This window comes from Aquila chrysaetos, chromosome Z (genome assembly GCF_900496995.4).
Source record: "Aquila chrysaetos chrysaetos chromosome Z, bAquChr1.4, whole genome shotgun sequence".
Classification (NCBI taxonomy): domain Eukaryota; kingdom Metazoa; phylum Chordata; class Aves; order Accipitriformes; family Accipitridae; genus Aquila; species Aquila chrysaetos.
This window is the reverse complement of record NC_044030.1, coordinates 68,541,236-68,568,151: the sequence shown is the minus strand read 5'-3', so window position 1 is coordinate 68,568,151 and position 26,916 is coordinate 68,541,236. Positions and strand designations below refer to the sequence as shown.

The following is a 26,916-nucleotide window of genomic DNA, read 5'->3' as shown; positions in this document are numbered from 1 at the left end:
GCTATGCTGGGGTGAGCCGATACATTAAAAAGATGTTACGTACACAAGCCAAGCAACAGTGACAGCAAAGCGCTGTGATAATATGTGCGCTAACATTGGAAAAATGAAGGTCAGAAGAAAAAAGTGAACAAAAGCAAGACCCAGGTATCAAGCACTAAAACTGATGAAAGGAAGCAGTGGGTCTTGTAGCATTCCAGTGAATCGCTCCCAGATGAAGACAAAGTATTTGACAGGAAGACCTTTGAGAAGTCACATACACTTTGAACCATGCCAGAGAAACAAGCGAGAACTGTGTATCTGGTGGGATGCTGATGGGAAAGCATGAAGAACCGGGGAGCAAACAGGCACATCTCCTCCAGAGAACTTCTAATTGTTCATGAACAGGTAGAAATCTTGAGAGAAACTTGTATCCAGAGATCCAAAGAGAGCTCAAAGATGATTAATGGGATGGGATCCGTGCGATTAAACAACAGAGGACCAGGTGCCACAGGAGTTACGAGGGGAGATGACCAGGGCAGGAAAAAAGCACCGGGATGGGATCGAGGCTGTTCCACAGAAGCCGAACATCAGCAGCATGACCACATTTTTCGAGAGGGCTAAAACACACATCACGTGCAAGCAAAACTCACGCTTTCCTAACTCCAACCTTACTTTTCTTGGTAGGCAACAGGCGCTGGAGGAGGACCTCCAGGAACAGGGCAACCCCCACCACCGCATCTGCGTGTGCCGCACCTCCTGCGGAGACGCCGGAGCAGCCAGGGCAGTGGTTCGTCCCGCGCACCACGTGGGAGCCCGGGGAGGAAAACCAAGCACCCGAGAAGGAGCCCAAACTTCTCGGCCAAGCCTGGAGACGTGCTGGAAGCCCTCTGAGGGGGGTCGGGAGGAACCGTGAGGTGCCCGAGTGGCGGAAATCTGGCAGACTCGTGAGAGATCAGTCAAGGCATTTAAAGGGGTGGAAGGTGCAGGCGTTGCGCCCTGTGAAACCTGGTAGGACACGCTCCGAAGGGGGCAGTTTGGGAGCGCCACCGGGCCGCGACCCTGCCCCGGGCCCCGGCGGGAGCCCCGCGGGCGGTCGGACGCCAGGGGGCGAGCGGGGAAGGGGCGGGCCGGGCCCATCGATGGGGGCGGCCGCTCTGCGCTCGGCTCCTCCGCCCTGCCTCTCGGCTCTGGATTAGCGAAACTGGCGACGTGGGACGGTCGCCGGCCCGGCCCCCGCGCTCTGCCTCGCCTGCCGGGGTGAAGCCGGGACTCGCAGCCTGCCGCGCCGCAGCGGAGCGGAGCCCGGGGAGCCAGCCGCCGCAGCGTGCCCGCCGGCTGGGACGCGGAGGCGGAGGGCGGCCGCGGCGCTTTCCCGCCGCAGCCCCGCCGCCGCGGCGCGGCGCGGTTCGGTGAGGGGGCGGCGGCACCGCGGCGGCGGCGGCGGCCGGGACCCCCCCTTACCGCTACCTCCACCCCCCGCCCCGGGGGGCGGCCGGGCGACGGGGCCATGGCGCTGCGGGCCCGGGCGCTGTACGACTTCAGGTCGGAGAACCCGGGGGAGATCTCGCTGCGGGAGCACGAGGTGCTGAGCCTCTGCAGCGAGCAGGACATCGAGGGCTGGCTGGAGGGCGTCAACAGCCGCGGCGACCGCGGCCTCTTCCCGGCCTCCTACGTGCAGGTGATCCGCGCCGCCGAGCCGCCGCCGCCCGCCCGCTACGCCAACCTCCCCGCCGGCGGCTTCGAGCCGCTGCCGCCCCCCGCCGCCTTCAAGCCGGCGGCGCAGCAGCCCCCGCCGGCGGCGGCGCCCGAGCCCTTCCCGCTGCCCCCCGCCGCCGCCGGGTACCCCTTCCCGCCGGCGCCCTACGGCGGTTCCTACCAGCCCAGCCAGGGCAGCGATGACGACTGGGACGACGACTGGGACGACAGCTCCACCGTGGCCGACGAGCCGGGCGCCCTGGGCAGCTCCTACCCCGACTACGAGGCGGCGGGCGGCGCGGCCTCTGGCCGCTATCGCCTGTCCACCCGGTCCGAGCTCTCCCTGGGCTCCCGCGGCGGCGGCGGCGGCCACCCGGCGGGCCACCCACACCCGCCCGGCGGCGGCGGCAGTGGCGGTGCCAAGAGCTCGGCCACGGTGAGCCGCAACCTCAACCGCTTCTCCACCTTCGTCAAGTCTGGCGGGGAGGCCTTTGTGCTGGGCGAGGCGTCGGGCTTCGTGAAGGACGGGGACAAGCTGTGTGTGGTGCTGGGCCCCCGGGGCCCCGAGTGGCAGGAGAACCCCTACCCCTTCCAGTGCTCCATCGAGGACCCCACCAAGCAGACCAAGTTCAAGGGCATGAAGAGCTACATCGCCTACAAGCTGGTGCCCAGCCACACCGGGCAGCAGGTGCACCGCCGCTACAAGCACTTTGACTGGCTCTACGGTCGCCTGGCCGAGAAGTTCCCCGTCATCTCCGTGCCCCACTTACCAGAGAAGCAGGCCACTGGCCGCTTCGAGGAGGACTTCATCTCCAAACGACGCAAAGGCCTGGCCTGGTGGATGGACCACATGTGCAGCCACCCCGTGCTGGCTCAGTGCGATGCCTTCCAGCACTTCCTCACCTGTCCCAGCACGGATGAGAAGGCCTGGAAACAAGGCAAGCGCAAGGCTGAGAAGGACGAGATGGTGGGTGCCAACTTTTTCCTGACCATCAGTGTCCCCGCGGGCCCTGGGGCCAGCCTGGACTTGCAGGAGGTGGAAAGCCAGGTAGATGGCTTCAAAGCCTTCACGAAGAAGATGGACGAGAGCGCCCTGCAGCTTAATCACACCGCCAACGAATTTGCCCGCAAACAAGTCACTGGTTTCAAGAAGGAATACCAGAAGGTGGGGCACTCCTTTAAGTGCCTCAGTCAGGCGTTTGAGCTGGACCAGCAGGCCTTTTCGGCTGGCCTCAACCAAGCCATAGCCTTCACTGCAGAAGCCTACGATGCCATCGGGGACCTCTTTGCAGATCAGCCCCGGCAGGACCTAGATCCTGTGATGGATTTGTTAGCGCTGTATCAGGGGCATTTGGCTAACTTTCCAGACATCATCCACGTCCAGAAAGGTAACACCCTTATGTGTTTTCTGAAATGATGGAAGTTTTGTGTATCAGTGGTATGCACACAGATGTAGGGACTAGGGGCTAAATTTGCACTGTCTGGCTTGCAGGCCTTGCGTTAAATCTTTCTGTGGTTACTCAGGTAAACTGATGCTAAAAATACAAGAAACACATCAGTGACAATTTTCATTCTGTGCCAAAGGTCTAGACATAGTTGAGAATTTTACTGGTCAGAGGTTGCTGCATTTGGCTGTGTGTCTGAAAGAAACCACATCTGCCTATACTGCTGACACCTTAAAGATTAATGGGTTTGTTTACAAACCCTGGAAATGAAGTGGTATGAAAACATCTATTACTCTTTGATGTACGTTAGGTGTCTTAAATCTCTGATCTAGTAGATAATAAATATGAAGTAATCTGAAGATGCAGGTACTCCTCCGACTGACCACCTTGTTTGAGGTGGGCATGGTGGTGTGTGCATTTTGCAGTGTCAGACGGTCAGATGAGATGTTTAAAGTTGCTGGGGTTTCTCAGTTCAGCCACACATTAAAATCTCTTGGGGCCTTTGAAAGAGTAATGGTCTGCCAGTGTTCTTAGTTGGAGTTGTTCATCCTTTGCCCTTGTTATCATAAAAAGATGTTGCTCACCTGTTACCCTTTCAGCATCTTTAGAGCTGAAACATGCTTCTGAGGTTTAGATTGCTGTTTGTATGGTGCTTTGTGATCCAACAGAGAGAAAGAAACTCCAAAAATGGAAGAATCATTTGCTATACAAGTGGTGACACATGTTCAGAGAAATACAAGTTTGTAGCGCTATGTGTGTGTAGATGATCTCCCTGCTGTGAAATTAATGATATACATATATTCCTCATCATAGTGAGAAGACTAGGCCATCATTCATTCTTTTTGCTGTTATATTCCTTACCTGTAGTTTTCAACTCAAAGATCGGGGGAGGGGGAGGGGGATTGGAGCTGTAAAAGAGACCGAGAAAACATCACATATACTCTGCAGAAATGGGTGTGTGTAAGAGTTACCTGAGAAAATGCGTGAGCTTTATTGAAAATTATTTTGGAGATGAATAAGCAGTGTTCTGTATCCCAAGAGGCAGACCTTGACTTGTCACCCACGGTCAATCATTGTTTTGTGCCCTTATGTGACATTTTCAGGGTTTTTCCATCAGGAACAGTACCTTGAGTTTGACAGTAAAAGAGTTGGAAGAGTTTCTTTCAACAGATCAGAAAGGCAGGCTTCCGGGAGGTGTGCATTATTGCTGGGAAAATCTGAGGAAACAGAGTTGGTACAAAGTGCACAATTTGTTGTTATTTAAGAAAGTAAGCTTTTCATAAAAATTGTATCCGTCAAAGTCAGATTTCCATTCTTCTGTTGAATCTTGACAATTGTGAGTGGAAACTTAAACAATCTTAATATTGAAGAGAAAAGGGAAGTGTGCAGTCTTGCCTTTGAGCAGTTGTTCTCCTAGCTGCTGTGGCATTCATTGTGTTCTGATAACAACTTTCAGGATTTTTAGATTTGGAGACAGGGGTGGCCTTGGCAATGCCTCATGTTTGGGAGTAGAGCGTTTTAAAGTGGGTTGTCAACTAATAATGAGATTATCTGTAAGCTTCTGGAAAAAAGGGAGATTTTTTTTATTAGGTGGAAAAAGTCAGCAGATTATATATAGTATTTAAATAATATATCCTCAAGCTTTAAGGCTATATAGAGTTCTTCACTGCAGTATTTTTGGAGACGAGACTGTGAAAAGAAGATTGGGAATAATAAGATACGTGCTTGACTCAACACCGTTTTTTTTATAGTTCTGCTTGAATTTGTGCTTACTGGTTAGGTTACCTTGCTGAACCAGGGAAAGTTCATCTAAATGAGCTACCACCAGAGCAGTGCATGAGCATGACGTACGTAGAGTTGATTTTGTGCCAGAGCACTGTCCTGGAACTGGTTGGAGAGATGTACAGCCAGTCTGCGTGCAGGTGTTAATGCTCCAGTGCCTCTGGGCTAATACTGCCTTCAATGCAATATTAATCCAGGTACCTACTTGCTATCAGAAAATGGCATGGGCTTGAGAGGCTGGTCTCTTGAGTGTCCACGTTCATGATAGGGTTAGAACCGGGTTATGTGTTTGTTTTTGTCATTCCTGTTACAAAACAGGTAGACTGGAGGAAAACTGAGAAGATGATGTTTTTTACACCCAGGATATTGCTGTTTTATTACTCTTAAGAGTTACTTGTAACACGGTATAACTTCAATTCCAAATTGTAAACTTCAGATGAAAATATGAACTGCGTGGTGTTTTTATGACACAAGAGCTTTCTTTTAAATTTACTATCTGGAATAGTTGACAGTTTTGAGAATTATGTTTGTCTGTATAGACTAAACAAATATCTGTTGGTGATAATAGATCATCTGAAAAAATAGACTCAACGTGTCTTTCTTCAAGTGTTTCATTTTCTAGTGTACAATTTCTTTGTGCAGTAAAATGACCCCAAAGTGCTCTTAGAAGTGGCAGAAACAGCAGCCTGATTGATGCATTGCTTACATAGCCATGCCTTTAAAAAGATGAACTCTGAAGTTAGGAGTAGTTCTCCTTTGTTTTCTACATAGTGCAACTATATTGTCCACTTGCAATAAAAAACAAGGCCTTTTTTAGACTCCATTTCTGTATTCCCCTAGACCTGAGAAGGACCAAACAATGAAGGCAGCTGTGCCCAAAACATGCCCCCATGTCTGTGGGTAGAATATTCAACTGCATTGTCCTGCTGTGGGTTTGCTCTACTGCAGATAGCTGAACAGCTGCTGAATGTGATTCAGAACTGTGTTTTGTGGTATGGACTGAGAAGTCTGCATGTCTGAGGTTTTTTAATCATTTCTGCAACTTCTGCAAAAACAAGGACAGAGACAAAAATTTCCCTGCATTTTGGGCATTGTCTTTTCTCCTAGAATTATGAACCGAAGCTATGTAAGACAAAGCTGTTGCTTTGTCTGTGTATCAGCAGGAAAATGTGTTAACTGTTGTGCTTTTAATTGCTCTGGGGTCCAGGTCTTTCTTTCTGCCTCCTGTGCTAGGGACATCATCCATGATCCGAAGTGTGCAGAAAGGGGTTGTTATTTTGATCACTTGCGTAAAACGTGTGAACAAATGGACTGTGGGAATGTTTTCAAACTGCTTATTTTCTTATTAATATTGTAAGTATTTTATTAAATGGCAATGGCTTTAATAGGAGATTTTAAAAGATTCCTTTCCCTCTGCCTACTTCATCTTGAGCACCCAGTGTTTAAGGAATTTTCTGTGAGGGAAGGAAGAGTTAAATTTCATGCTCCAGAAGAGACAGAGGAAGGATTCAAACTTTTCTGTCCCACATGCCAGTTGAGGATCAACTTGTCAGCGCTTTGTGAGAGACCTTACCCGGTTTCATGTGCACTCCAGACCAGGTCTGAAGATTCGTTGGACTGAGCCCTACAGTGAGGAATACACTGAGTTGGAAACCCCATATTTTCATCTGGAAAGGCTTGGTTTGAGAGTCCCAGTGAGGCTGGCACAGAGCATAGCAGCCCCAAGGCATACATCCCTTACAAATGACTTGTTGTTTTATTGGTTTTGTTTGGAAAACGAAGCAGTTATGGGAAAATTGGCACCTATAGGGGTAGATGATGGCAGAGTGGTGTCTTGAGCATCTAAGCACCCAAATACACGTATGAATATAGCCCTCAACCCCCCATAGGTAAATGCTTCTAAAGTGCTTGCATGAAAGTATTCCTGTGCATGCTTGTGTTTTTTGGGATGGAAGATCCAAATATGTTAGTCAAATATACTTGTATTCAGTTTTTTTTAGTCTGGCAAAACATTTATAGAAGAGGAATATTAAGTTCAGTACACTCAAAAACTAAGCTGCACTTTTGTAATTTTCTTTTGCAGAACTGGTGTATCTTTCAAAAACCAGTAGATTCAGTTGCTTTAATTTTGAGAAGAAGAGCTGCCTCCTGACTTAATTTGTAATGGATAATGCCTTCTTTTCTGTGTTTTTAAGGTCTACTTGTGGAAATTCCCTAGGCATTCTTGGCAAAATAATTCCTAAATATTAAATACTAGAGCTTCACTCAAGTGATGAAATCCTATGACTTCAATAATCTTCAACATAAATGCTCACTGCAGGCCCATGCAAGTTCAGGTTCAGAAAATTTATGGGCATGTGAGAATTTGAGATAGTGTACACTAATACTCTAGCTCATGCTTGTCTGGCTATCTTGTCTTCGTATTTGCGTAGTGAAAGTAGAGAAGTTATGGGTTTTCAGATTTCTTTCAATTTTTGTTTGAGGAATTACTATAATTGGCCTCTTGTGATTCTTGAAAGTGGAAGAAATACGGACTAACTTGCTGTTTCATCTCTGCTTTCCAGATTTCTCCTTTCTCTTAACGTTATGATGTTAACAGTAGACAGACAAACTTTTGGTTAGGATTTTTGCAAAACAGATTTGAGAAAGTGGTCTAAATGTTTTCTAAGATGTAGGCAGCAATTCCGTTTCCTCTGCATACCAAGATTTAAGAGAATTATTTTTAAAAATGTCTGAATGGCATTTTTGCTTCTTGTTCACTGTTTGTGTTCATAGCTGATAAAACCCCAGTGATTTTCTTTCAAAACCAGCAGGTAGTAGAGGAAGAGTGTAACTGTTCCTCCTGTGGGAGAGACAGAACGTGTCACAGCACACCATAAAGTCTATCCACAGTGCCCACTTAGTCCCAATGGGCTGGAGAGGTTTTGATCAGAGCTCACACCTGTAGTAGGTTTGACCACAGGCAGTGCATTGTCACCTCCTGTGCTCTTACAGATACTTGGTCATTGCAGGTGGTAAGGCCTTGTCTACTGGGAAAACGTTGTGGGCAGCTGGAGAGTAGCAGGACGGTGTAGATTTTGAAGAACTGAAAACTATTTTGTAGAAAGAGGAAGTAATTTTATTTCAAAGACTATGTAATGCCTTTTTAGCTCGAAGCTTATGAAGAATCTAGATGGTGAGAAAAGGTTCATTGCCCTTCTCTTGCAGCTGAGAGAGCTCCAGGTCTTGCTAAGAAGACTTCCATCCAAACAGGGAAGACAAGAACTTTTAGACTGAAAATGGAAAGTAGCTCACAGACCTCTTGCAACTCTTCGTAAGCACATTATCAAAAACAAACAAGCTGGCCGATCTTTTTTGCAAGTCGATTTTGAAACAAGGACATGTTTCAGCCTTTCCAGCATCTTTCCATGACTTCATTGTTAGACTTTGTTTGAACAGTTAAAATGCCAAGTTAATGTGTGCAGACTGCATAAACTCATCCAGCTGGTACCTTGCTTATTTTAAATTGCCTCGTTCAAATAGCACAGAATTTGAAAATTCTAATTAAAAAAATGAAATCACATTTGGCTTAGCCCCCAAAACATGAGTCTTATCAGCAGACTAGAGCAAACAAATGGCAAATGCTTTCTACACAGTCTTGCTTATATCTTTCATGAAGGCCATGAGGATTTAAATAAAATTTAAAAAAAAAACCTAGTGAAAAGTGTGCTTTAAATTTTGGAGTGGAATCTCATGCAATCAGTGACGGAATATGTACATTTAAACAATCTGTTCAGTTCTTGTCAGTGACTTCGGGTTGTTATTGTAGCAGAGCAGGAAGAAGTGTGATGGTGTTGTGGTTTAACCCCAGCTAGCAACTACGCACCGTGCAGCTGCTCACTCACTTCCCCCTGACCCAGTGGGATGGGGGAGAGAATCAGAAGGAAAAAGTAAAACTCATGGGTTGAGATAAGAACAGTTTAGTAGAACAGAAAGGAAGAAACTAATAATGATAATAATAACAATAATAAAATTACAATAATAAAAGGATTGGAATATACAAAACAAGTGATGCACAATGCAATTGCTCGCCACTCACCAACCGATGCCCAGTTAGTTCCCAAGTGGCGATTCCCCCAACCCCCACTCCCCCCAGCTTATACACTGGACATGAATCACATGGTATGGAATATCTCTTTGGCCAGTTTGGGTCAGCTGCTCTGACTGTGTGCCCTCACAGCTTCTTGTGCCCCTCCAGCCTTCTTGCTGGCTGGGCATGAGAAGCTGAAAAATCCTTGACTTGGTATAAACACTACTTAGCAAAAACTGAAAACATCAGTGTGTTATCAACATTCTTCTCATACTAAATCCAAAACATAGCACTGTACCAGCTACTAGAAAGAAAATAAACTCTGTCCCAGCCGAAACCAAGACAATGAATTAAATCAATGTATATGTTAAAACCACCAGATGGGTTTAGAGTTAATTAAGTTTCTATAATCTCTAGCAAAGACTGTTTTATTTGTGAATGGTCTCTGAATTGTGTAGATTAGAAGGTGATTTCATTTTGAACTGAAGAATGCGTCTCTGGGTGACAGCTTTCAATGAGCTTTGCAACAGGGTAACTGGAATAACAAATAATTCTGTATGACATTAATAACCCTGCAGTCAGTCAATGTTAACCTAGATGTTAGCACAGTACTGTAGTTTATAAGCCTAGATTTATAGGATAGTATTATTTTATTCTGGGGTTGTTTTGAGCAATGGGCAACAAAATAATAAAAAATAAACCTCACTTTTTTAACTTTTGTTAGGCTGCAGATTCTAAAAGCATTACAGCGATTTTCATGTATCTGTACAAAAATCCCTGTAATAGTAAAGTAATTGCAATTTGATATATTTTATTTTTATATTTCTAACTTTCACTGTGGAAAAGAGTGTGTTGTTAAAGTAGTTTTGCACCCTTAAGGAGAAAAGTATAATCTTTGAATTAGAAAGACTGGTTTTGAAAACTCTGTTGTGTTGGCAGTTTCATAAAGAACAAGAGACTTCATCATTTTGCCTTTGATGTTGGAGATCACTTGCTTTTTTCTGTTTAAAACTGTAAAGCCAGATTTTAAAGTAACGGGTCATTCCTACATTAATTACTGTAATGGTACTTTTTCCCTGTGACGTTTCTTTTATACAGTTCACTCTCTCCTGGAGAAGTCTTCTGGTTTTAATTTCAGGCAAATTCCCATTATGCTGCTTTCCATTCTAAATCTTGGCCAGAAAATGTAAAGAATTTGCAGAATCTTAATGTAGGCTTCTTTTGTTAATCTGTGCTCAGAGCATTCTTAAGCAAATAATCTGTCAATGTAGTTAAAATCTCTATTCTGCCACACACAATTTCATCATTTCACTTTGAATTGAGAGGGGGAAGTTTGGGGGGGGAGTGAGAGTAGGATTTCATGTTTTGTGTAATTTCACGTGGTGCTTCTGCAACTTCCCTTCTATTGGAGCTAATGATTGTGTAGCCCTGGGCTGAGCTGGATCACATAACCAAGCCATTGATAAAACTAAACCACTGTCTCCCTCCCCTCCAGGCCAAATGCAGTTTTTTATTGGATTAGTCATTTGAGTCATCCCGTAACAACACCTTTGCTAGATTTGGTGTAAGTGGGATGGCCATGTAGATAGGGTTGTTCTGGCTGCAGTCTGCTGGATCAGAGATAATGTTGTTTCCTCCACAGTTGTTTCTTTCGGAAGAAGGGTAAATCAAAACTGTGCTACATGCACATGGGCTAGCCAGGGTTTGCCTTTTCAAATCTTTAAGCGGAGAGCTGTATTTAAATGATCTCACCATTAGGTAAGGAACAAGGAAACTTATTTCTAGTTACATTTTCTCTTTTGCATCCTTTGATGAAAGCAACATCATAAATATATTGGGTTTTCCCTTCTTTTTAGAGATGGTGTCTCAGCTTAGAACAGTGCCTTGTAATAAAAGTAAAGCAAAGGGAGTTGTTGGACTAGTTCAAAACTCTTTCTTCAATAACATGCTTTGAAGGACACATCACGCCTACTGTTAGACCATTTAATATGATGGGCAGCTGAATGGTGTGGAAATATCAGTTGTTCTACTTTCTAGTAAGTAATGCACCAAATCTTGTTTTGTAGCTTGCTGATAATGGAAAGATGAAAAATTGTTTATTGCACAGGTCATTTTATTTGCACAAGATTTCTGAGGTACAAGTGCTGGGAGATTTTCTTTGTCAAACTTGGATGTTTCTTTGAAGATCACAGTGTTCTCTAACCCTATCTGTCCTTCCCTGTGAGGGAGCCATCTCTCAGCAGAGCCTTCAGACTTTGACACAAGATCTTGCTGTCGCACCGAAGCCTGTTGGCTGGGGGACTTCTCAAAGGTGGTGGTCAAGAATATGGCACTCTTTGGTTTTGCCACAGTTACCACTGATGACAAGGCCAGAAATACCGCCCTCCTTGGACTTTTTCCCAATCTGCCATATTTACGGCTGTTGTCCTTTTCTGTATCATTTAGGAATAGGGTCTACAAATAGACTAAGTACAGGTTTGTGGTGGAGGAGTTGGTGGCCAGGTGCCCCATTTCTGTTCCCTGAACGGTTACTGCTTCTCACCTGCAGCACAGCCAGTGTCCCTGGCGGTGTGCCGCCCCGTGCCCACCTCCCTCCTGGCAGTGCCGGAGCCAGCCGGGAAAAGGCAAAGAGCTGTAACGTGAGGAGCAGCGCATACTGTTCGGCAGGCACCCCGCTCACTGCTTCAGTCTCCCACCCTCCTGCAGCTCCATTAAAAATGTATTTCAGAAAATACCGTTCTTTGTAAGATATCAAGGCGAAGGGCATTCCTGAGAGTGACTGTGAATTGCAGACATCCCTGACTTCATCAGATAGTTAACTGCTGCTTCAAGTGCTGTATTCTAGCAGTGTTGAGCCAGTGCTTCTTTGTGTTTCATCCCATATGCAGTATTACTGTATGCAGTTAAGTCATTGCTGCCACAGCGATGATTTTTCAGAAATATTGATACCATTATGAACAGTATCAGTAATTACTGCTTGTGTTTTTTAAGAATCGAGCAAGCCCAGCTGTGAAACAGGTGTGCACTGTAGTAAGCACTGTGCAAATACACAGCAAAAAGGGCTCCTGTCCCAAAGAATTCCCTTTCTCTCGGCTTGTCTTTATTTGGATTAGTAGCTTCAGACACGGCTGATGTTTCACTCCTGACTGCTGTATGCAACACTCCAAAGCTGGTGTTCGGGTGCTTTGAGAAGAGGTGGAAATGGGGCAGTGGGGAGATGGTACACCCTTAGCAGTTACTGCTCTTCATCAGCTTCTGATTGTGTGTGCTGGCAGGTGCAGGGCAGACTTGGTGTCAAGTGAGACAAAGGAGTTGAGTGAAGAGCAGTCTTGATTGCAGTCTTCATGAGGTGAGCCCCCAAACTTTTGCGTTCTTGACACATTGCAGGCTGCAACTTGGACTTGTGTCATGTACACTAAGCGTGAAGAACCAGTGTAGGGCCAGCTGCTGGTAGGCTGACCATACTATGCAATTGGAGAGCTTGGAGACACATACACAACAGCATGGGTTTACAGGTATATACACATATTTACAGTGTGGAGGGAGAGAGAGTATAGTTTCAAGTACTGATTCAAACCCACCCTTAGCTGACTCTTTACACAATCTCAAACCATTTATTAGTGTAATAAAACTGCAGGTGAAATGAAAATACATCAGCTGACCCAAACCTGGGTGCTCTCAGGTTCAAGAATTCTTTTTTTTATTTAATTTTCCTGAATGTGTATGACTTCCTGCCTCATTGCAACCTCATGTTTGCATGGCCAACTTACTGACTCAATACGCTGCTTTTTTTCCTGGTAACTCCTCAGCACCCATTTAAATTGCTGTTTGCATTGTGTGTTTTACAGCTTGGAAGTATTTATTTCTAGCAGGAATTTTACATTGTCCCTGTCGTCTTGGCTGCTAGCACATTACTACACATGTCCCTTGTTAAATGTGTTTATATCGTCTTGTGTTGTCTAATCTCATACTTCAGAACAACTATTGAAACCTGCGAGTTTCTCTTATGCCCTTAGCAGCATGCAGTGAGCACCACTCTCTGTTTAACACCAGGCTTTGGGCAATGAAAAACAGCATTCACATCTGCTTTTCCCCACCTTTAAGAACAGAAATAGATGTAGCACAACTTTTTGCAGCATCTTTGATCCAGGCCCTCTTCGCCGTTTGAAAGCTAGTCCTCATCACTGGAACATGATGTCTTGACAGAAGGTCTTTTCATTGGGTGAGAAACTTTAAATGCGTGGGCAAGATTTTACAGAATCTGTAGAGCTGGAGCTAAAAAAACCCAAGAATTTATTTTTATGTATTCCATCCCTCTGGGAACAGTGCATTGGTGGGTATTTATCCCAGACATGTATTCAGCATGAGGTTTCCTGGAGCTAATATGCATTAGGAGGTGGCTCCTTTAATTTCTTTTCCCTAAAATGTGTGGTAGCCTTTTCTAGGGCTGCCATAATTCTGCTTTTGTATTTAAATACATCTTGCTTTTGGGGCTTGTCCAAACCAATGGTGATGTTCACATCATTAAATTCAGAAACCACAAGGTGTTTCTGCAGGTGTACTTAGACTGGAGGGGCTTGCTCAGCCTCAACAGCCTGCGAGGGTGGCAGTGGGTGCTGGGAGGTGCTGGATTAAGTGCTCAGGGCAAGGGATAGATTAGTGAGGATGGAGGTGGGGGAGTTCACAGTGTACAGCCTGGGGTGAAATGGGTTAGAAGTTGTGGGCTGGGAGGCATTAGAGGTTACCATGGGACCCGTCCTGTACTTGGGCATCTCTGAGCAAGACCCTTGTTTTCAAGCAGGGGTGCACATAAGGGGCTGCTCTCTGCTCCCCAATTCCCTCACCTTGTCCTCCTCCCCCCTTTTGCCATTAGAAACCTGCATGGATCATTGCACCCTTGACATCAATGAATCTCTCCTCTGGCTCAGAGTTTTGCTCATGTAGATTAAAATACAAGTGCTGTAGGCTATGGAGAAGTATTTGGAGAAAATTTGGGCTGAAATGTGGTATGTTATTGCAAAGACATGCAAAGTAACAACACTTTGTCCTAAGATTTACTAAGTCTTGCAAACTTCAGTAGATGCTGAACAAATTAAAAATGACATTTTACAACAAATGATCATTTGCGTCTTAAAATAAAGCACATGGGCTTTTTTTCTGTGTGTTTGGGGAAGGTTCTTTGTCCTAAAATAAGCTAAAATTTTCCTCTGTTAAGTTATTTTAAGATTAATTGTTTTACTAATAATTCAACACTGTATTTAAAGGCACTTCAGAAAAACAAGCAAGTTTGTACTTAAGCATATGTGTAAGCTTTTGTCATATATTGCTGATGTCCAGTTGTGGTCTGTCTAGGTTTTAACGGAAATTCCACTATAAGACCAGTATGAATCCATATGCATTAAGAGAGCAGTGTTAACGGTTGCAAGTTTTCCCCTTGGATTCCTTTCCCTAATTGTATATTTTCCTGGTTTTTTTTTCAGTGGCAAAAAATGCATAATGCATGATATGTCTAGTCTGGAGGGCTTTAGTGTTTGGTAATGTATGTTTTTTATTGATGTAAAATAATTTTAAGATTATTCATGCTCCAGAGCTTAGTTATGCTTTCAGCTGCTGATGCTGTAAATTTCAGTATTTTTCTTCCAGTTTGGTCATTCTAGAAATAACATCTAAAGCTGTTTCCCACATCACAACTGAAGAGTTGTCATGTTTATTTAACCAGCTCCATCTGGCTTCCAGTAAGTCCCAAATTTCAGTTTTTCACAGCCGTGCATGGATTCCTGCCATGCCCACAGAATGCAGAGAAAATTTTTGCTAAGCCTGGTTTTGTTTGTTGAAAGAAGCGTCCTTTTTGCAGAAGAAGGGATTAAATATTTTTCAGATCATGCCCTACCTCACAGATTCCTCACTCCTTAGAGGAGAAAATACAGATCTTCTGGCACAGTCCCACTGCTGGCACCACTGCCTGTGGAAAAAGCTTTTCGGTGGTGTTTTTTTGGGCCAGGCTAGAGAGGATGAGATCTATCAGTTGAAGCAGTCAATGCCAAGCGCTTAGCCACCATGCCAGCATGCCATGGGGGCCAGGAAGGTGTGGAGCCCTGCCACCACCTCTCAGCCCCCCAGGAGAGCCACTGCCCTTGGCCTTCGGGCAGCTTTTTGGAGCACGGGGTTCAGAGCATGGCCTCTGCCACTCAAGTAACAGTGTCCTCAGCCACGCAGCCTGCAGTCTGTGCTTACCTTCTTAATAACATCCCTGCCACAGTTCAAAAAAGAAAGGGAAAATCTTTCTTAAGGTCTTTCTGCAAGTATGCCACACCAGAGGGGAATATCTTATGCTCGTGACTGAGAGCTCATACCCGGGCTGCAGACAGGAGATAACCACGTAGAGCACAGCTTAAATGCAAATTAAGCAGAAAAAGTACTGATAACAGAGGAGGTATTTTCTGACTGACTGCAATTAAAAATATCCCCTGCAACACCTAAGAAGGTGTTGTTAGAAGTTGAACGGAGGAAAGTCACGTATGGTTCTCTGATCTTAGGAATTCCAGATTTTATGTATAATGCAAGACATAGCTCCTGTTTCATTTCAAAAATGCAACAAAGTCTTTTTCCCCAAGCCTGCCAAATCCTGATATTTTAACTTGCTTCTAGTAAGAGTGTACCTTGACCCTATGTTCTACCTGACTGCCTGATGAGGGGTTGGAGATGGGCAGGGGATGAGCCACAGCAGGCAGGGGAACATGAGAAGTGCCTGAACGAAATGCAGCAAGCGGCAGCCATGCTCCCCAGTTGCATCCCAGCCCGCTGTGCATGCAGCAAAGACAGATGCGTCCAGGCACAAGGTCATGCTCCAGATCTGAATTGCAGAGATGTGTCAGGGCAGTGGGGGAGGCACGTTTGAAATGGCTTGTTAAAACAGGCATAGGAAGGAAAGGACGCAAGATAGCATTACTGCTGATGAACCGCGTTTTTACTGTTTAATGGTGTTTACTACATGTGTGGATTCAGGCTAATGAGAAAACAAACCTGCTCCCCCAGCAGATAGATTGGAGGTTGTCCCCCTGGAATATATATGCAGAGAGGTTTCTCTGTTAGCTTGTTGCCTAGTGTCACTGTAGGGAGTCCAGAAAAGCATTTCTTCAAGGCAATGTAAAGGGAGTCCCGTCACTGAACTGTAGTCATGTGTATGGTAAGAAGGCTAATCTGAAAGAGTTAAGACATTACAAATAGTTGAAGGAACAAGTAACTTAAGTGTGATTGTAAAGGATGTGAAAAATGTCCTATCCCTAATATCTTGTGAGAAGATAAAAGCTGTATTGGTCTGATTGGTTTTAGTTATAAGAATAAAGTATGTATGTAATATTTAAGGCAAAGAAGGTGCTCTATGGGTAATTGAGTCCAAGAAAATGAATGTCTTAAGATGTATCTTGGTATTCTGTCATTATATGAGTCTGCTTTGGGTAGGTCTGTTCTGGGTGATACTTCATTTTTGTAGGATGTGAGTGCTTTAATTAGCTATTTGGAGAAGGAGGACTGTCAATTCTTTCGCTGTGTTTTTCTTCTAGCTCTTACAAGACTGCGTTAGGTCTACCTGGACATGTGCTACTTTGAAATAAGCTTTTAGATTCTCTAGTACTCAGTAATTAATTTGGGGATATCTGTAGTGTAAAAGCAGAATGGTATGGCAAGATTTTACATATTCAGTTCTCCTTTTGACATTTCACAAAGATTGGGAAAAGTGATGTTTCACTAAGTCCAATTTCTTAATGAGGTTATTTGTCTGATGTTTATGTAGGCTTAAATTGATCTGACTAGTTTTCTAGTGCTTTTGTTTTTTCCCACTACTGGTATATTTATCAGTTATTCTCTGAAGGACACCATCTGATTTTTAAGATTGTGAAATAGGCATGTTTTACTAACCTTTGCAAGCTACAGCCTTTAAAAAGTAGGGTTTTTTTTTAAACAAGAATCACTGTTCTGTGATTTTTTTATATGAAAAAGCTTTTATTTTATTCCTTTTCATTCATATATATATAAGCACACATATAAATACATTTACAATGAGCCTTATACAAATCCTTGTTGTTATTAAATCACTTGTTAAAGTACAGTAGTCGAGTCTACATTGTCCTCACAGTTCAACTATTTTGTTTTGTTCTTTCCACAGGAGCCCTTACCAAAGTAAAGGAGAGTAAGCGGCATGTGGAAGAGGGGAAGATGGAGCTCCAAAAAGCTGAGGGCATTCAAGAACGCTGTAACATTATTTCTTTTGCGACCCTAGCAGAAATTAATCATTTCCACAAAATTCGAGTGAGGGACTTTAAATCACAGATGCAGCATTTCTTGCAGCAGCAAATACTCTTTTTTCAAAAAGTGACACAAAAACTAGAAGAAGCTCTTCACAAGTATGACAGTGTTTAATCTCTGATCTTTGATTTGTGGACTTCCCTCAGCATGAACATGACCCAGGCGGCAAGGCAATTGCTGCTGCTGCTGAAGAACTCTTGCCAGTGGTAGACGGTGGTACAAGGATGGTTTTGTTCACCTGGAACCCCAGTTTAATCTCCAATTATGTAGAAAGGAAACAGTTACAGGGCTATGTAGTAGAAACAGTACCACGCATTGTAACTAAGTTATACTGTGTATGCCTACACTACCATTGTAACTTTTTTGGAATAATGAGTATACTATTTGCCTTATTGCTTTTTGAAATATGGTATTTTAGTGCATACTTTGTAGACCTCAAAACCCTTTGGGTCTTTAAGGAAGTTGGCTAGATAAAAGCCTGCTTCAGATGCCTTTTTACTTTCCTAGATTTGGGTTTCCTAAATTCAAATGATTCTCTGTTTACAGACTCCTACTAGAGCAGCTATGTGATTCTGTGCCTTTAGACTCTATTTTTCCTTTTCTAGTAAGTCACATTTTTATGATTGAATGAATGAAGGGTTGATGCCTATGACAGGAACTGATTATGAAACCTCACATTGATTGGAAAAAAATCAGCTGCCATCCAGTTTGCACAGCAAGTACTGTCTTATGACAAATGTTGGCTCAAAAAGGAGAACTTAAATCTATTCACACTTTCCCTGAAAGTGGAGACTACTTGTTACATGTACTGGCATGTTAAGCACATATACAAAAATATGCCACTTAATTCCCTTTCCGAAATGAGTAATACAGTGAGGTTTCTTTTTCTGTTTTTTTTTTAGTATATAGCATTACTGTGAGTGGAAATTTGAAGAGCTAGCCTAATAAAAACTATATGTATCAAGGGGATATTAATGCAAGCTATGCGGCTGGAACATTTTTTGTAAGTTTGAAATTATCTGCTTATTTTTCAGTTGCTGATTCAGTTTAACTTCAGACTTGCATCTACATTGCCAGTTGTCTGAGTTGAAACTCCACTGTGATTCATTAGTTTACTAAGTTACAAGTTTTCAGGGATGTTCAGTAATATATATGATCTGAAATAAGTCATGGCTGAACTGACTTGGAAAACAGGTGGCATTTTTATGTTTGTAACACTCAAGAATTAACAATTGTCTTAATTTTTGTATAAATACTTTTGACAAGCAGGGTGCATTTATATATATGTAAACACTATCTTTTAAAGAGTTTTCTGGCTTATTTCCCTTGAATTAAGTCTGAAGTCTGTGTTTCTTACCTGTTGGATTCCTTCCTATAGGTCAGTTTGAAAGAGGGGGTTTATTGATCCTATCTTTTTTCTCCTAAACTAAAATAACAAAACCTTCCAAGGAAGCAAAATGTTTATTTTTTTGTTTTGAATTAAATTAATCAAAGATAGCTTAAACAAATGAAAGCCTGGAGAAGGAAGTTAAGCAACAGTTACATTTAAGTACAAATCATTCCTCACCTGTGCAGCAGAAATGTGCAGTTCTTTCGCTCGATCATGTGTGCTTCTGTAGCTTAACCCCACACCTGTTTTAAAGGAATAAATGTGAGAATGTAGTTTTAGTTTTAAGATTCATCCACAAATGCTTGGAGATTACTATTTTGCGCAGGTTGTGTTTGGCAGTGCTTCTCGTACATACCCAAAGAAGTAAAATACAGAATAACAAAGAAGAAAAAAACAGTATTTGTAAAAGAAAGGACAATCAGTGGGGAAAGACTATTTCCAGGCTATTAAAGAATGCTGCAAACAACAAGGTTGACCATAAAATAAGGACCATAGTCATAGGGCTGAGTTGCTCTTTATCTTCCTCATGGTGTCTTGTTCTACATTCAAAACTCACCACTTCCACTAACAGCTCTTCACAGCAGTACTCCAGCTTCCTATATGTCATCTAATTACGTGAGATAGTGATGAGCTAGGTTTGAGCTGAGTTCCATGGATTATGTTTGCTTAAGCCAGATACTGTTTTATTAAATGTCTTTGCAGTAATTAGATCAGACTACAATCAAACTAACTCTACGTGGAGGTATTAAGACCTGTTCAGAAATTGATCTTGGTCCAGCTGATGTATTCTAGGAGGTTAGTGTTAACAACATGTACATATCCAGGAGGAAGATAAGCTGTGATATGCATACATACAACATTATCAGACAGGTACAGTCTTCCCAAATAAACTGTCATGGCCTTCACCTTACTTTCTCATTTGTGAATTTTTGGGGTGGAGGAAAAGTGAGAGTGCTAATTAGTTAAACTTGATGTACCAAAAAATCTTGACTGGAATCCTGGATCTGAATTGTTGCAGAGTTCACAAAGGTTCAACTCTGCATTCATATTATTAGCATCTTCCTTTTTTCCTCATTTATTTTTATAGAGTTGGAGTTAAAGTGATGTAGGGAGCCTGAACTCCATTAATGCTTACTGCACTATGCGAGAACTACGGTTTTAATTTTATTTGGAACAAGTATGACATTGACCACTCATGACTGATGGACTACTGGATAGTGTGGTCTGAGATCCGAATGTACTCTACAATAAAGTGAATGTATATTGTGTGGGACTTTGGAAGCATCAAAGGAAATCTAACAGAATCCTTTTAAATAAATAAATAAATGCGGAGGAGAGCAAATTAGCTCTATAGTATAATGTTAATGCCTTTGTTTTATTCCATTCCTGTAATTTGGTTTTGGTGCATTACAATTTTTGTATTGACAAGTAGTTAAGTATCTGGTATGCTTGTTGGGTGTTACAGAGGTTGAATTGAAAGCTGCAGGAAGACCCACTGAGGTATTGGTTTCTGTTGAAGTGCTGAATCCAATGAAAACTGTGGAATTAACCCATCAGGGGAATATATCTACTCAGAATCACCAGCAAGTGGAGTGTGAATAATGTTTTTGTTCACATTGTAGCGTTTCATTTAGAAATTAAGAACCTGCCAAAATGATGAGATCAGTTTGTTTTCTAGCCTTTTTGTTGTCTGATACTTGCAGAGAAGAGTTGCTTCTATTTATGACTTATGCATGTTTTCTAGATTCTCTGCCAGTTTCAGGGTCCAATGACATGGTACACTTGATTTAAAAGTGTTGTAAGACCCATCTTAGAGCGATCAGTAGGAAAATTATGTGGTTATGAAGCTTTCAAGACAAGTGCCAACAAAATCTGAAAAAAACCTCAGAATGGAAGAATATGTTGCATGTAAAATTGGTATGTTTTCAGAAAATGTTAATCAACTGCCTACGCTGAAAATACCTACAGTATTTGGTGAGGCACAGGTATCTTTTTGGTGAATTACAAGACCCTGTCTGCAGTACCTTATTATTTTGCCAGAACTTCACTATTCCAGCTAACATCTTCCATGCTCCAGCCTGAATTCTTCTGGGAAACTTAAATGAAAGTTGTTCAGCTATTTCTCAGAAGGAGATCATAAAAATAAAAAAGGTTTTTTTCCTCTTAAATTCTCTACACAGTTTGGCTGGAAAGCTTTAGTTCTTTCATACCTTGGAACAAGGACTTGAAATTTGGCAGACTCGTTACCTTTTGCATCCTTAGATATGCCTGCTTACTGCCTGTGAAAATTTGTCCAAATATTTCCAAGTTAAAGTAAGGTTTCTCCAGGCCCTACTGTGCTCAAGTTTGACAGATAAATTTTCTGTAGCTCCCCTTTGCTCCAAGCAGTCTTGGTTCTAACCTCAGTCAGCAGTGGCTAAGTGAGACTTTTTCTGTAATTGTTTTTCACTTCACCCAGAAAGTGCTGAACCTTCCAGACCAGAAGCTGAGTAAAGAAGCTGTTGGTTGACCCTAGTGTGGCTGCTCTTTGAGCCTGGCCACGGGAGGAGAGAAGCAGCAGCCTGGAACACAAGTTGGGCCTGGCAGCTACAGCAAGGTGGAGGTCGGAGATGGTCAGGGAGGAACACATGGGGACAAAGATCAGAAAAGGGCGAGGACAGAAAGCCCTGTGACTACAAAAGCCTGTTCCTCAAGTCCCTGATTATACCTTGGGCTTCCAAAGCATCCTGTCCTTTTGCTGTTACTAAAGAGCCATAATGAGCAGGCACAAAATGGGTAACAAGTTCTTCTGGTGGTGAGGATGGCAATGTTTTGCTTCTCTCATTAGAAGTTACTTTCTTTGCTCATGGTCAAAGGTCTGATATGGCAGTTGAAAAGTTTAACTCTTTCGATGAACTGTAGATTTTGGGTCTGAAAGAGCTGCTGTAATGCAAACTCTGTGAGGCAGCACTGTGAGAGTCAGTACGGCTCCCTATGTTCTATTACCTGTTTTTTTCTTGGGCCGGGGAGAAGAGGGAGTCATTTTAGGAAGTTGCACACAACAAAAAAACTATATTAAAGAATCCTAAGATTGATCATTCAATGAAAAAAAGGTTAGGAAATTTCAGAATTAAAGTTGACTGGGTAACTAATATATCAAGGCACATCATGATACATGGTCACATAAGTGTTTTTCCACTACTTCCCTGCCTGATTCAGTGCACAGGATATACAGCAGTCTGTTGTCTATATAATCCTTACTTCTTGTGCAGCATCAGTTGTACTCTGCACAGTGAGAAAGAAGTAAGGGTCTCCCTCAGCCTGCAGAGTGGTGCTCAGAGAACTCAACTCTGTTCCTGCCTGTACCCAAGTTCTTCTACGCAATATAAGCCACACAAATAATTTGTGTGAAGGCTATGCTCTCCATTTTGTGTAGGCTTGAGTTTAAACCCAGGACTTACTCTGAAAAAAGTGCTGGGCATTCACAGTTTTTGCTGAAGGTTATGGGCATTCACAGTTTTTGCTGAAGGTTATGGACATTCTGCTTTGAATAGAGAAAATTCTGCAAAATGCAAAGTGCTCTGGGGAAAAATAATCAGGAATTCATTTCTTTAAGTAGACCAGCACAAATTAGACAACACTTGTAATCTGTCAGCTGTAAAAGGGAATAATAAACCCAGCTCATTTTGCTGGAATGTTGTGAATATAAACTCCTTGAAATAGAGTTTTCAGATGCTGCTTTATTAAAGTTTAAACATAAACCTCAAACCCTCCTAAGGAAATCAGTACTTAGTCTTCAGAATGAGGTGTGAATATTATTTGGGATATAAGGGATGGGGCAATGTGTAGAGCAGTGAGGTAAAATAAGCCTCTAGAGGAATCTCATTCAGGTACTGTTCATTCAGTGAACAGAAAGAGAAAGGCCTTCCCAGAAAAATCATGTGTGATCATGATGATGGAGCCCATTTGTGATGCATATGCACAGGGAAGCTGAATTAGTCACATGGGTTACCTTACTTCTGGCATTTCCTAAGTTTTGAGATTCTGCTTTTGTAACTTCAGTAATTTCTCAATGTAACACAGTGCAGTATATCATGTGCTATACATAGAAAATAAATTGTGTAATATATGCAAGTAATGTAACTTCAGTATACTTCAGACTCATGCAGTTAGCAGCAGAGCTTAGGCATGCACTGAGTTAATTTCAATACATATGACTTAGATACAGTAAAACTCTTCATTTTCTAAAGTTAAAAGGCATCTCCCATACCAACTGGCTGATAGACTTGGAGCTTGGCAACTCCGTTTAAAACTAAGCACTTAAATTGGTTCCACTTTGAAATCAAGGAGAATTTTTTTTTGCTTGACTCCACTGGGAAGAATATCAGGCTCTGCGAGTTGAAATTACATCCTTCCATCAATCCAGTAGCATTCAGTCCAGAGTATTCCCCTCTGCTGATTTACAATTGAATCTAACCTACAGAATTTTGAAGTTGCCTGTCAAAAAGCTCTTTCCTGTAATTTTAATAAAAATCCACTCCTGCTGTTTTAGGGAATATGACATTATAATTTGAAATAAAGAATCAGAAGGGACATGTGGGTTTTTACTGGTTTTAGTTTTAAAAGGCATTTCTAAGGAGCGTGAAAATATTCTGTGAGAAGATAAAATCAGGAATTTTTAATTCCATCTTTTTTCTCTTTTGATACCTATAATTGACAGTAACAGCTAAGTTTTTATTGACAAAATAATGCTGCACATGAGGCATATAACATAAGTACACAAAAAATTAAAGAGCTGGGTGAGGCAGTACAAAGTTTTATTTGTAGTGAGTTCGGGTGGCATTTTTTCTCACAGTTGGTACTGATTGACCGCATGCTATTTTTTAAGATTTTCCCTTTGGGGAAAAAAGCAAGAGTCAGTTCTTTCATTAAAAATAAAGGTAGTGAAATAATATTGTAAGAGTATCCCCCCTCCCTTCCATTTTTAATGACTAGCTCTCAGGTACAAGTAGTAGGAGACATTCAGTTCCTTCTCTGACCTTGAGGGGTACTCAGCGGGCACTCTCTCAGGAGGGTACCATTCTCATCACCTCCGCCCCAATGCTTCTTAAGGTGAGTAGGGGGAAGAGCCACAAGTGCCAGTTTCAGTTTCTCAGGCAGTTTCTGGTCTAGTTGCATATAAATGAGCAATGTTGCAAAACATCACTTGCAAAATAAGAAGAGTCAGACTCCTCCAGTGCCATCCTGGCAGGGTTCTGCCACATTTGGTGGCTTTCCGTTTTGCTTCCCTCAGAGAAATTTTGCAGACAAGATGAGTACCCTAACTGTTAAATTGAAGAAATTGAGGACCATGCTGCTGATTCAGTTGCCATGTTGAGTCTGTGCCAGGTTTTATCTATCATGGGTAGATTTCACTTCATACAATTGTAAGAAAAATAGGAAGGGTTTTTCAGAACTTAGTAAGTGTTGGGAATGCAAGCAAACACCTTGTTTGCTTGCATCTCTGTTCAGGATCTGTGAAGCCAGCTGTATCAAAGGGAAAGTCCCTGCTGTCCCAGTGTTGTACCAGTTCAGTGTGTCCATGTGTAGCTACAGTGTAGAAATCCAGGCTCTCCACTAGATTCATGCAAACAAGACTGAATGTGCTAATGAAGGATTGCTAGACAGTAAGGAAAGTCTGTCTACTCAAGCTCAATTACCTTCTTCATCACAGCCTTTAATTTCAAAAATTTAGCGTATGCATTTTCTCTTTTTTCTTTCCCCCTTCCCACTGTCTCCCTGGGCCTCACTTGTGAATAAGCACAGGCAGTTGCTCTCAGGCAGCTTGGGCTGTTCCATAGGCAGCATCCATTCACAAGCTGTGTGCCAAAATGCAGCTGGATCTCTGCCTTGATTAATGCAAACAATGTGTCAGGGGTGCCTTTAAGTTGAATTTTGAGTGGCATGAAAGTCAGATGGAAAATTGAAGTTGTGATGATACATGTTAAACCCTGAATAAACATGTGGCTGATGCATCACTGTGCAGAGGTGAGCAGCTGGACAGTTTTGCCTGTCTTTTGCTCCAGGCGGTTGTGAGCAATGACACTTCAGTCTCGCAGTGTCTCGAATAGGTAATTTTCCAGGCTTAGCTGTCCATACCCCTGCAGCACATGCAGTGGTGAAGAAGCGTGCCATAGTTCAAGAACTGATGGGTCACGCTTTGAACTATAGTTAAGGAATGTGTTTGGCCAAAAAAGTTGAGCAATATGCATCCCCATGCCTGGGGGTGGGGAGGAAAGAAATTTAACTGCTCACAGTAGTAGCCAGATAAAGGGCAGGCTGCACCTTGGAGCATTGCTCAGTGTACCAATGTGGTGAGAAAAGCCTGTCTGGAATTTGTTAGGGCAGGAGGACAGGAAGGAAGGAGGAAGCAATTGCCCTTCCTCGCAGTCTGAGCACAGACTAGGGAGCTGTGTGTTGACAGCCAGACAAGGAAGCTGGAGGATGCTGCAGGTTTCCCTTTGGACCACTCTGAGATCATGAGTGCCCATCCAAAGGATGAAGTATCCCACAGAAGGCAGCTGTGGCCACTTTCTCTTTAAAATCCATTATTGCTTGCTGTAAAATACAGAGGCAGCCCCGGGAGGAGGAACCTCTGGCAGTAAATGCTCAAAGCAGTGGGCTTCAGGGTCATCTCACAACCTCCTTTGGCATTCTTCTGCACTTGGAGACAATGAGGGAAGGGGCCCTAGCTCCCACTGATCACAGATGCTTGCTCCTGGGATATACGTGCCCGAACCTCTGAGGCCAAAGGAGCTGGGATTCCCCTCCACGTGGGTGAAGCCGCTTCGCTGCTAGCCAGGGCAGTGTGCAAGAGGCAGTGGTGGTCCCACCAGCCTCTGTCAGGGCTGAGCTTTACCCTGTTCTTCAGGAGGACACACTGAAGGTGCCCACCCGCCAAAGAGGACTCTGGGCTGTAGGTCCCCAGGTTATACAAATGTTCATTGGAAGCTGTGTAGGAAAGACGTAGGCTCTCAAGGGGGCCATGCTGCCTGTGACCCCAGTGCTCATTCCTTCACTGGCTGCTTCTAGATGTCCTTTTGCTTGTCTCTCTGGGAACTGTGTATGCAAACTGTGCAGGGACCCAAGTCACCCGATGCAGAGGTCCCCTCTGCGAGCCAGGCACCTTAAGCTAGGCTTACAGGATCTGCATTCCTTGTAGGCTCTAGCCTTAAATAGTTGTCTACTTGGAGAGTCAGGAAAATTTGTCCAAATTAGATCTAAAGTAGATTAGCTAAACCATGTTAAAGCCTTGTGTTCATGTACTCATTCAGGATTCATGTTATTTCCATTTAGCTTAATTTACCCAGCTAATGAATTAAAGCAAATCAAATTAAGTTTACTTTAATTCTGAACAAGAATGCTCAGTGTTCGCATAGGGAGTTATGCAGGTCTAATAACCTCAATTCCCATACCTAGCTGACACATGAAAACTAGTCTGAAAACTCCTGCACAGTAAAGCCCCCAAATAGTTTGCTATACATTCTGGGATTTGTACAAAATCTGAACACCTTTTCTCACTCGTAACATCTTTTCTAAACTGGGATTAGAGGCTAACATTGCTCCAATAGGAGCCATAGCTGCATATCTACAGGAATCCCAAAACCAGAAAAGGCAGGAGGGGAGAAAAAAATGTAGCTATCACTCAAGTACATGCTCTTCAAGCCTTCATAGTCCTCAGCATTGCTGCAAATACACTACCTTGTGTGTGAGGCATGACATGCCTTCTGCCCTTCCCACTGTACCATGCCATACTTCTGCTAACAACCCTCCACTGAACTGCATTCCCACAGAGCAGTCACCATCCCTGCTGCCTAGAGGAGGAACAAGCCTGACAAAGAAAAACAGGCAAAAATGGGCTGGTAGAATTAAACTGGCATGTAGGGTCTGTGATTTGTAGCAATTGGAAAAGTTAACTGTGTGTTTGTAGGTAGCGGTGGTTCAACTTTTTCTTTATTATTGATGCATCAGGCATGTTCTGTCTGAAGCAACTCTATTTTTTTATAAATTTACTATACATATTTCTTTTCTACATTTACTTTTTACTCTGGTTTGGCAGGCTGCATTCTTAGAACTTGCATTAAACATTCATGAAACTTTTTTTCAAGATTTTACCTGTCGGATACTTTTTTGTCTCTCGTGAATAACTGTCACTGAGATATTGTTTCAGTGGTGAATTTGAACTCTTTCTTGGCTCATTTTTAATTCCTGCTCTCATTTTTAATTCCTGCTCA

At 43.0% G+C, this 26,916-nt stretch overlaps 1 protein-coding gene across 1 annotated transcript; it reads left to right on the top strand.

Moving 5' to 3' along the window:
- The first annotated feature begins 1,169 nt into the window (after window positions 1–1,169).
- SNX18 (sorting nexin 18) lies at window positions 1,170–20,023 on the top strand. The gene is made up of 2 exons (XM_041121034.1): window positions 1,170–3,062; window positions 17,135–20,023. Exons 1-2 carry the CDS (start codon window positions 1,487–1,489, stop codon window positions 17,386–17,388), a joined length of 1,830 nt encoding a protein of 609 aa, XP_040976968.1. The 5' UTR covers window positions 1,170–1,486; the 3' UTR covers window positions 17,389–20,023.
- The last annotated feature ends 6,893 nt before the right edge of the window (window positions 20,024–26,916 follow it).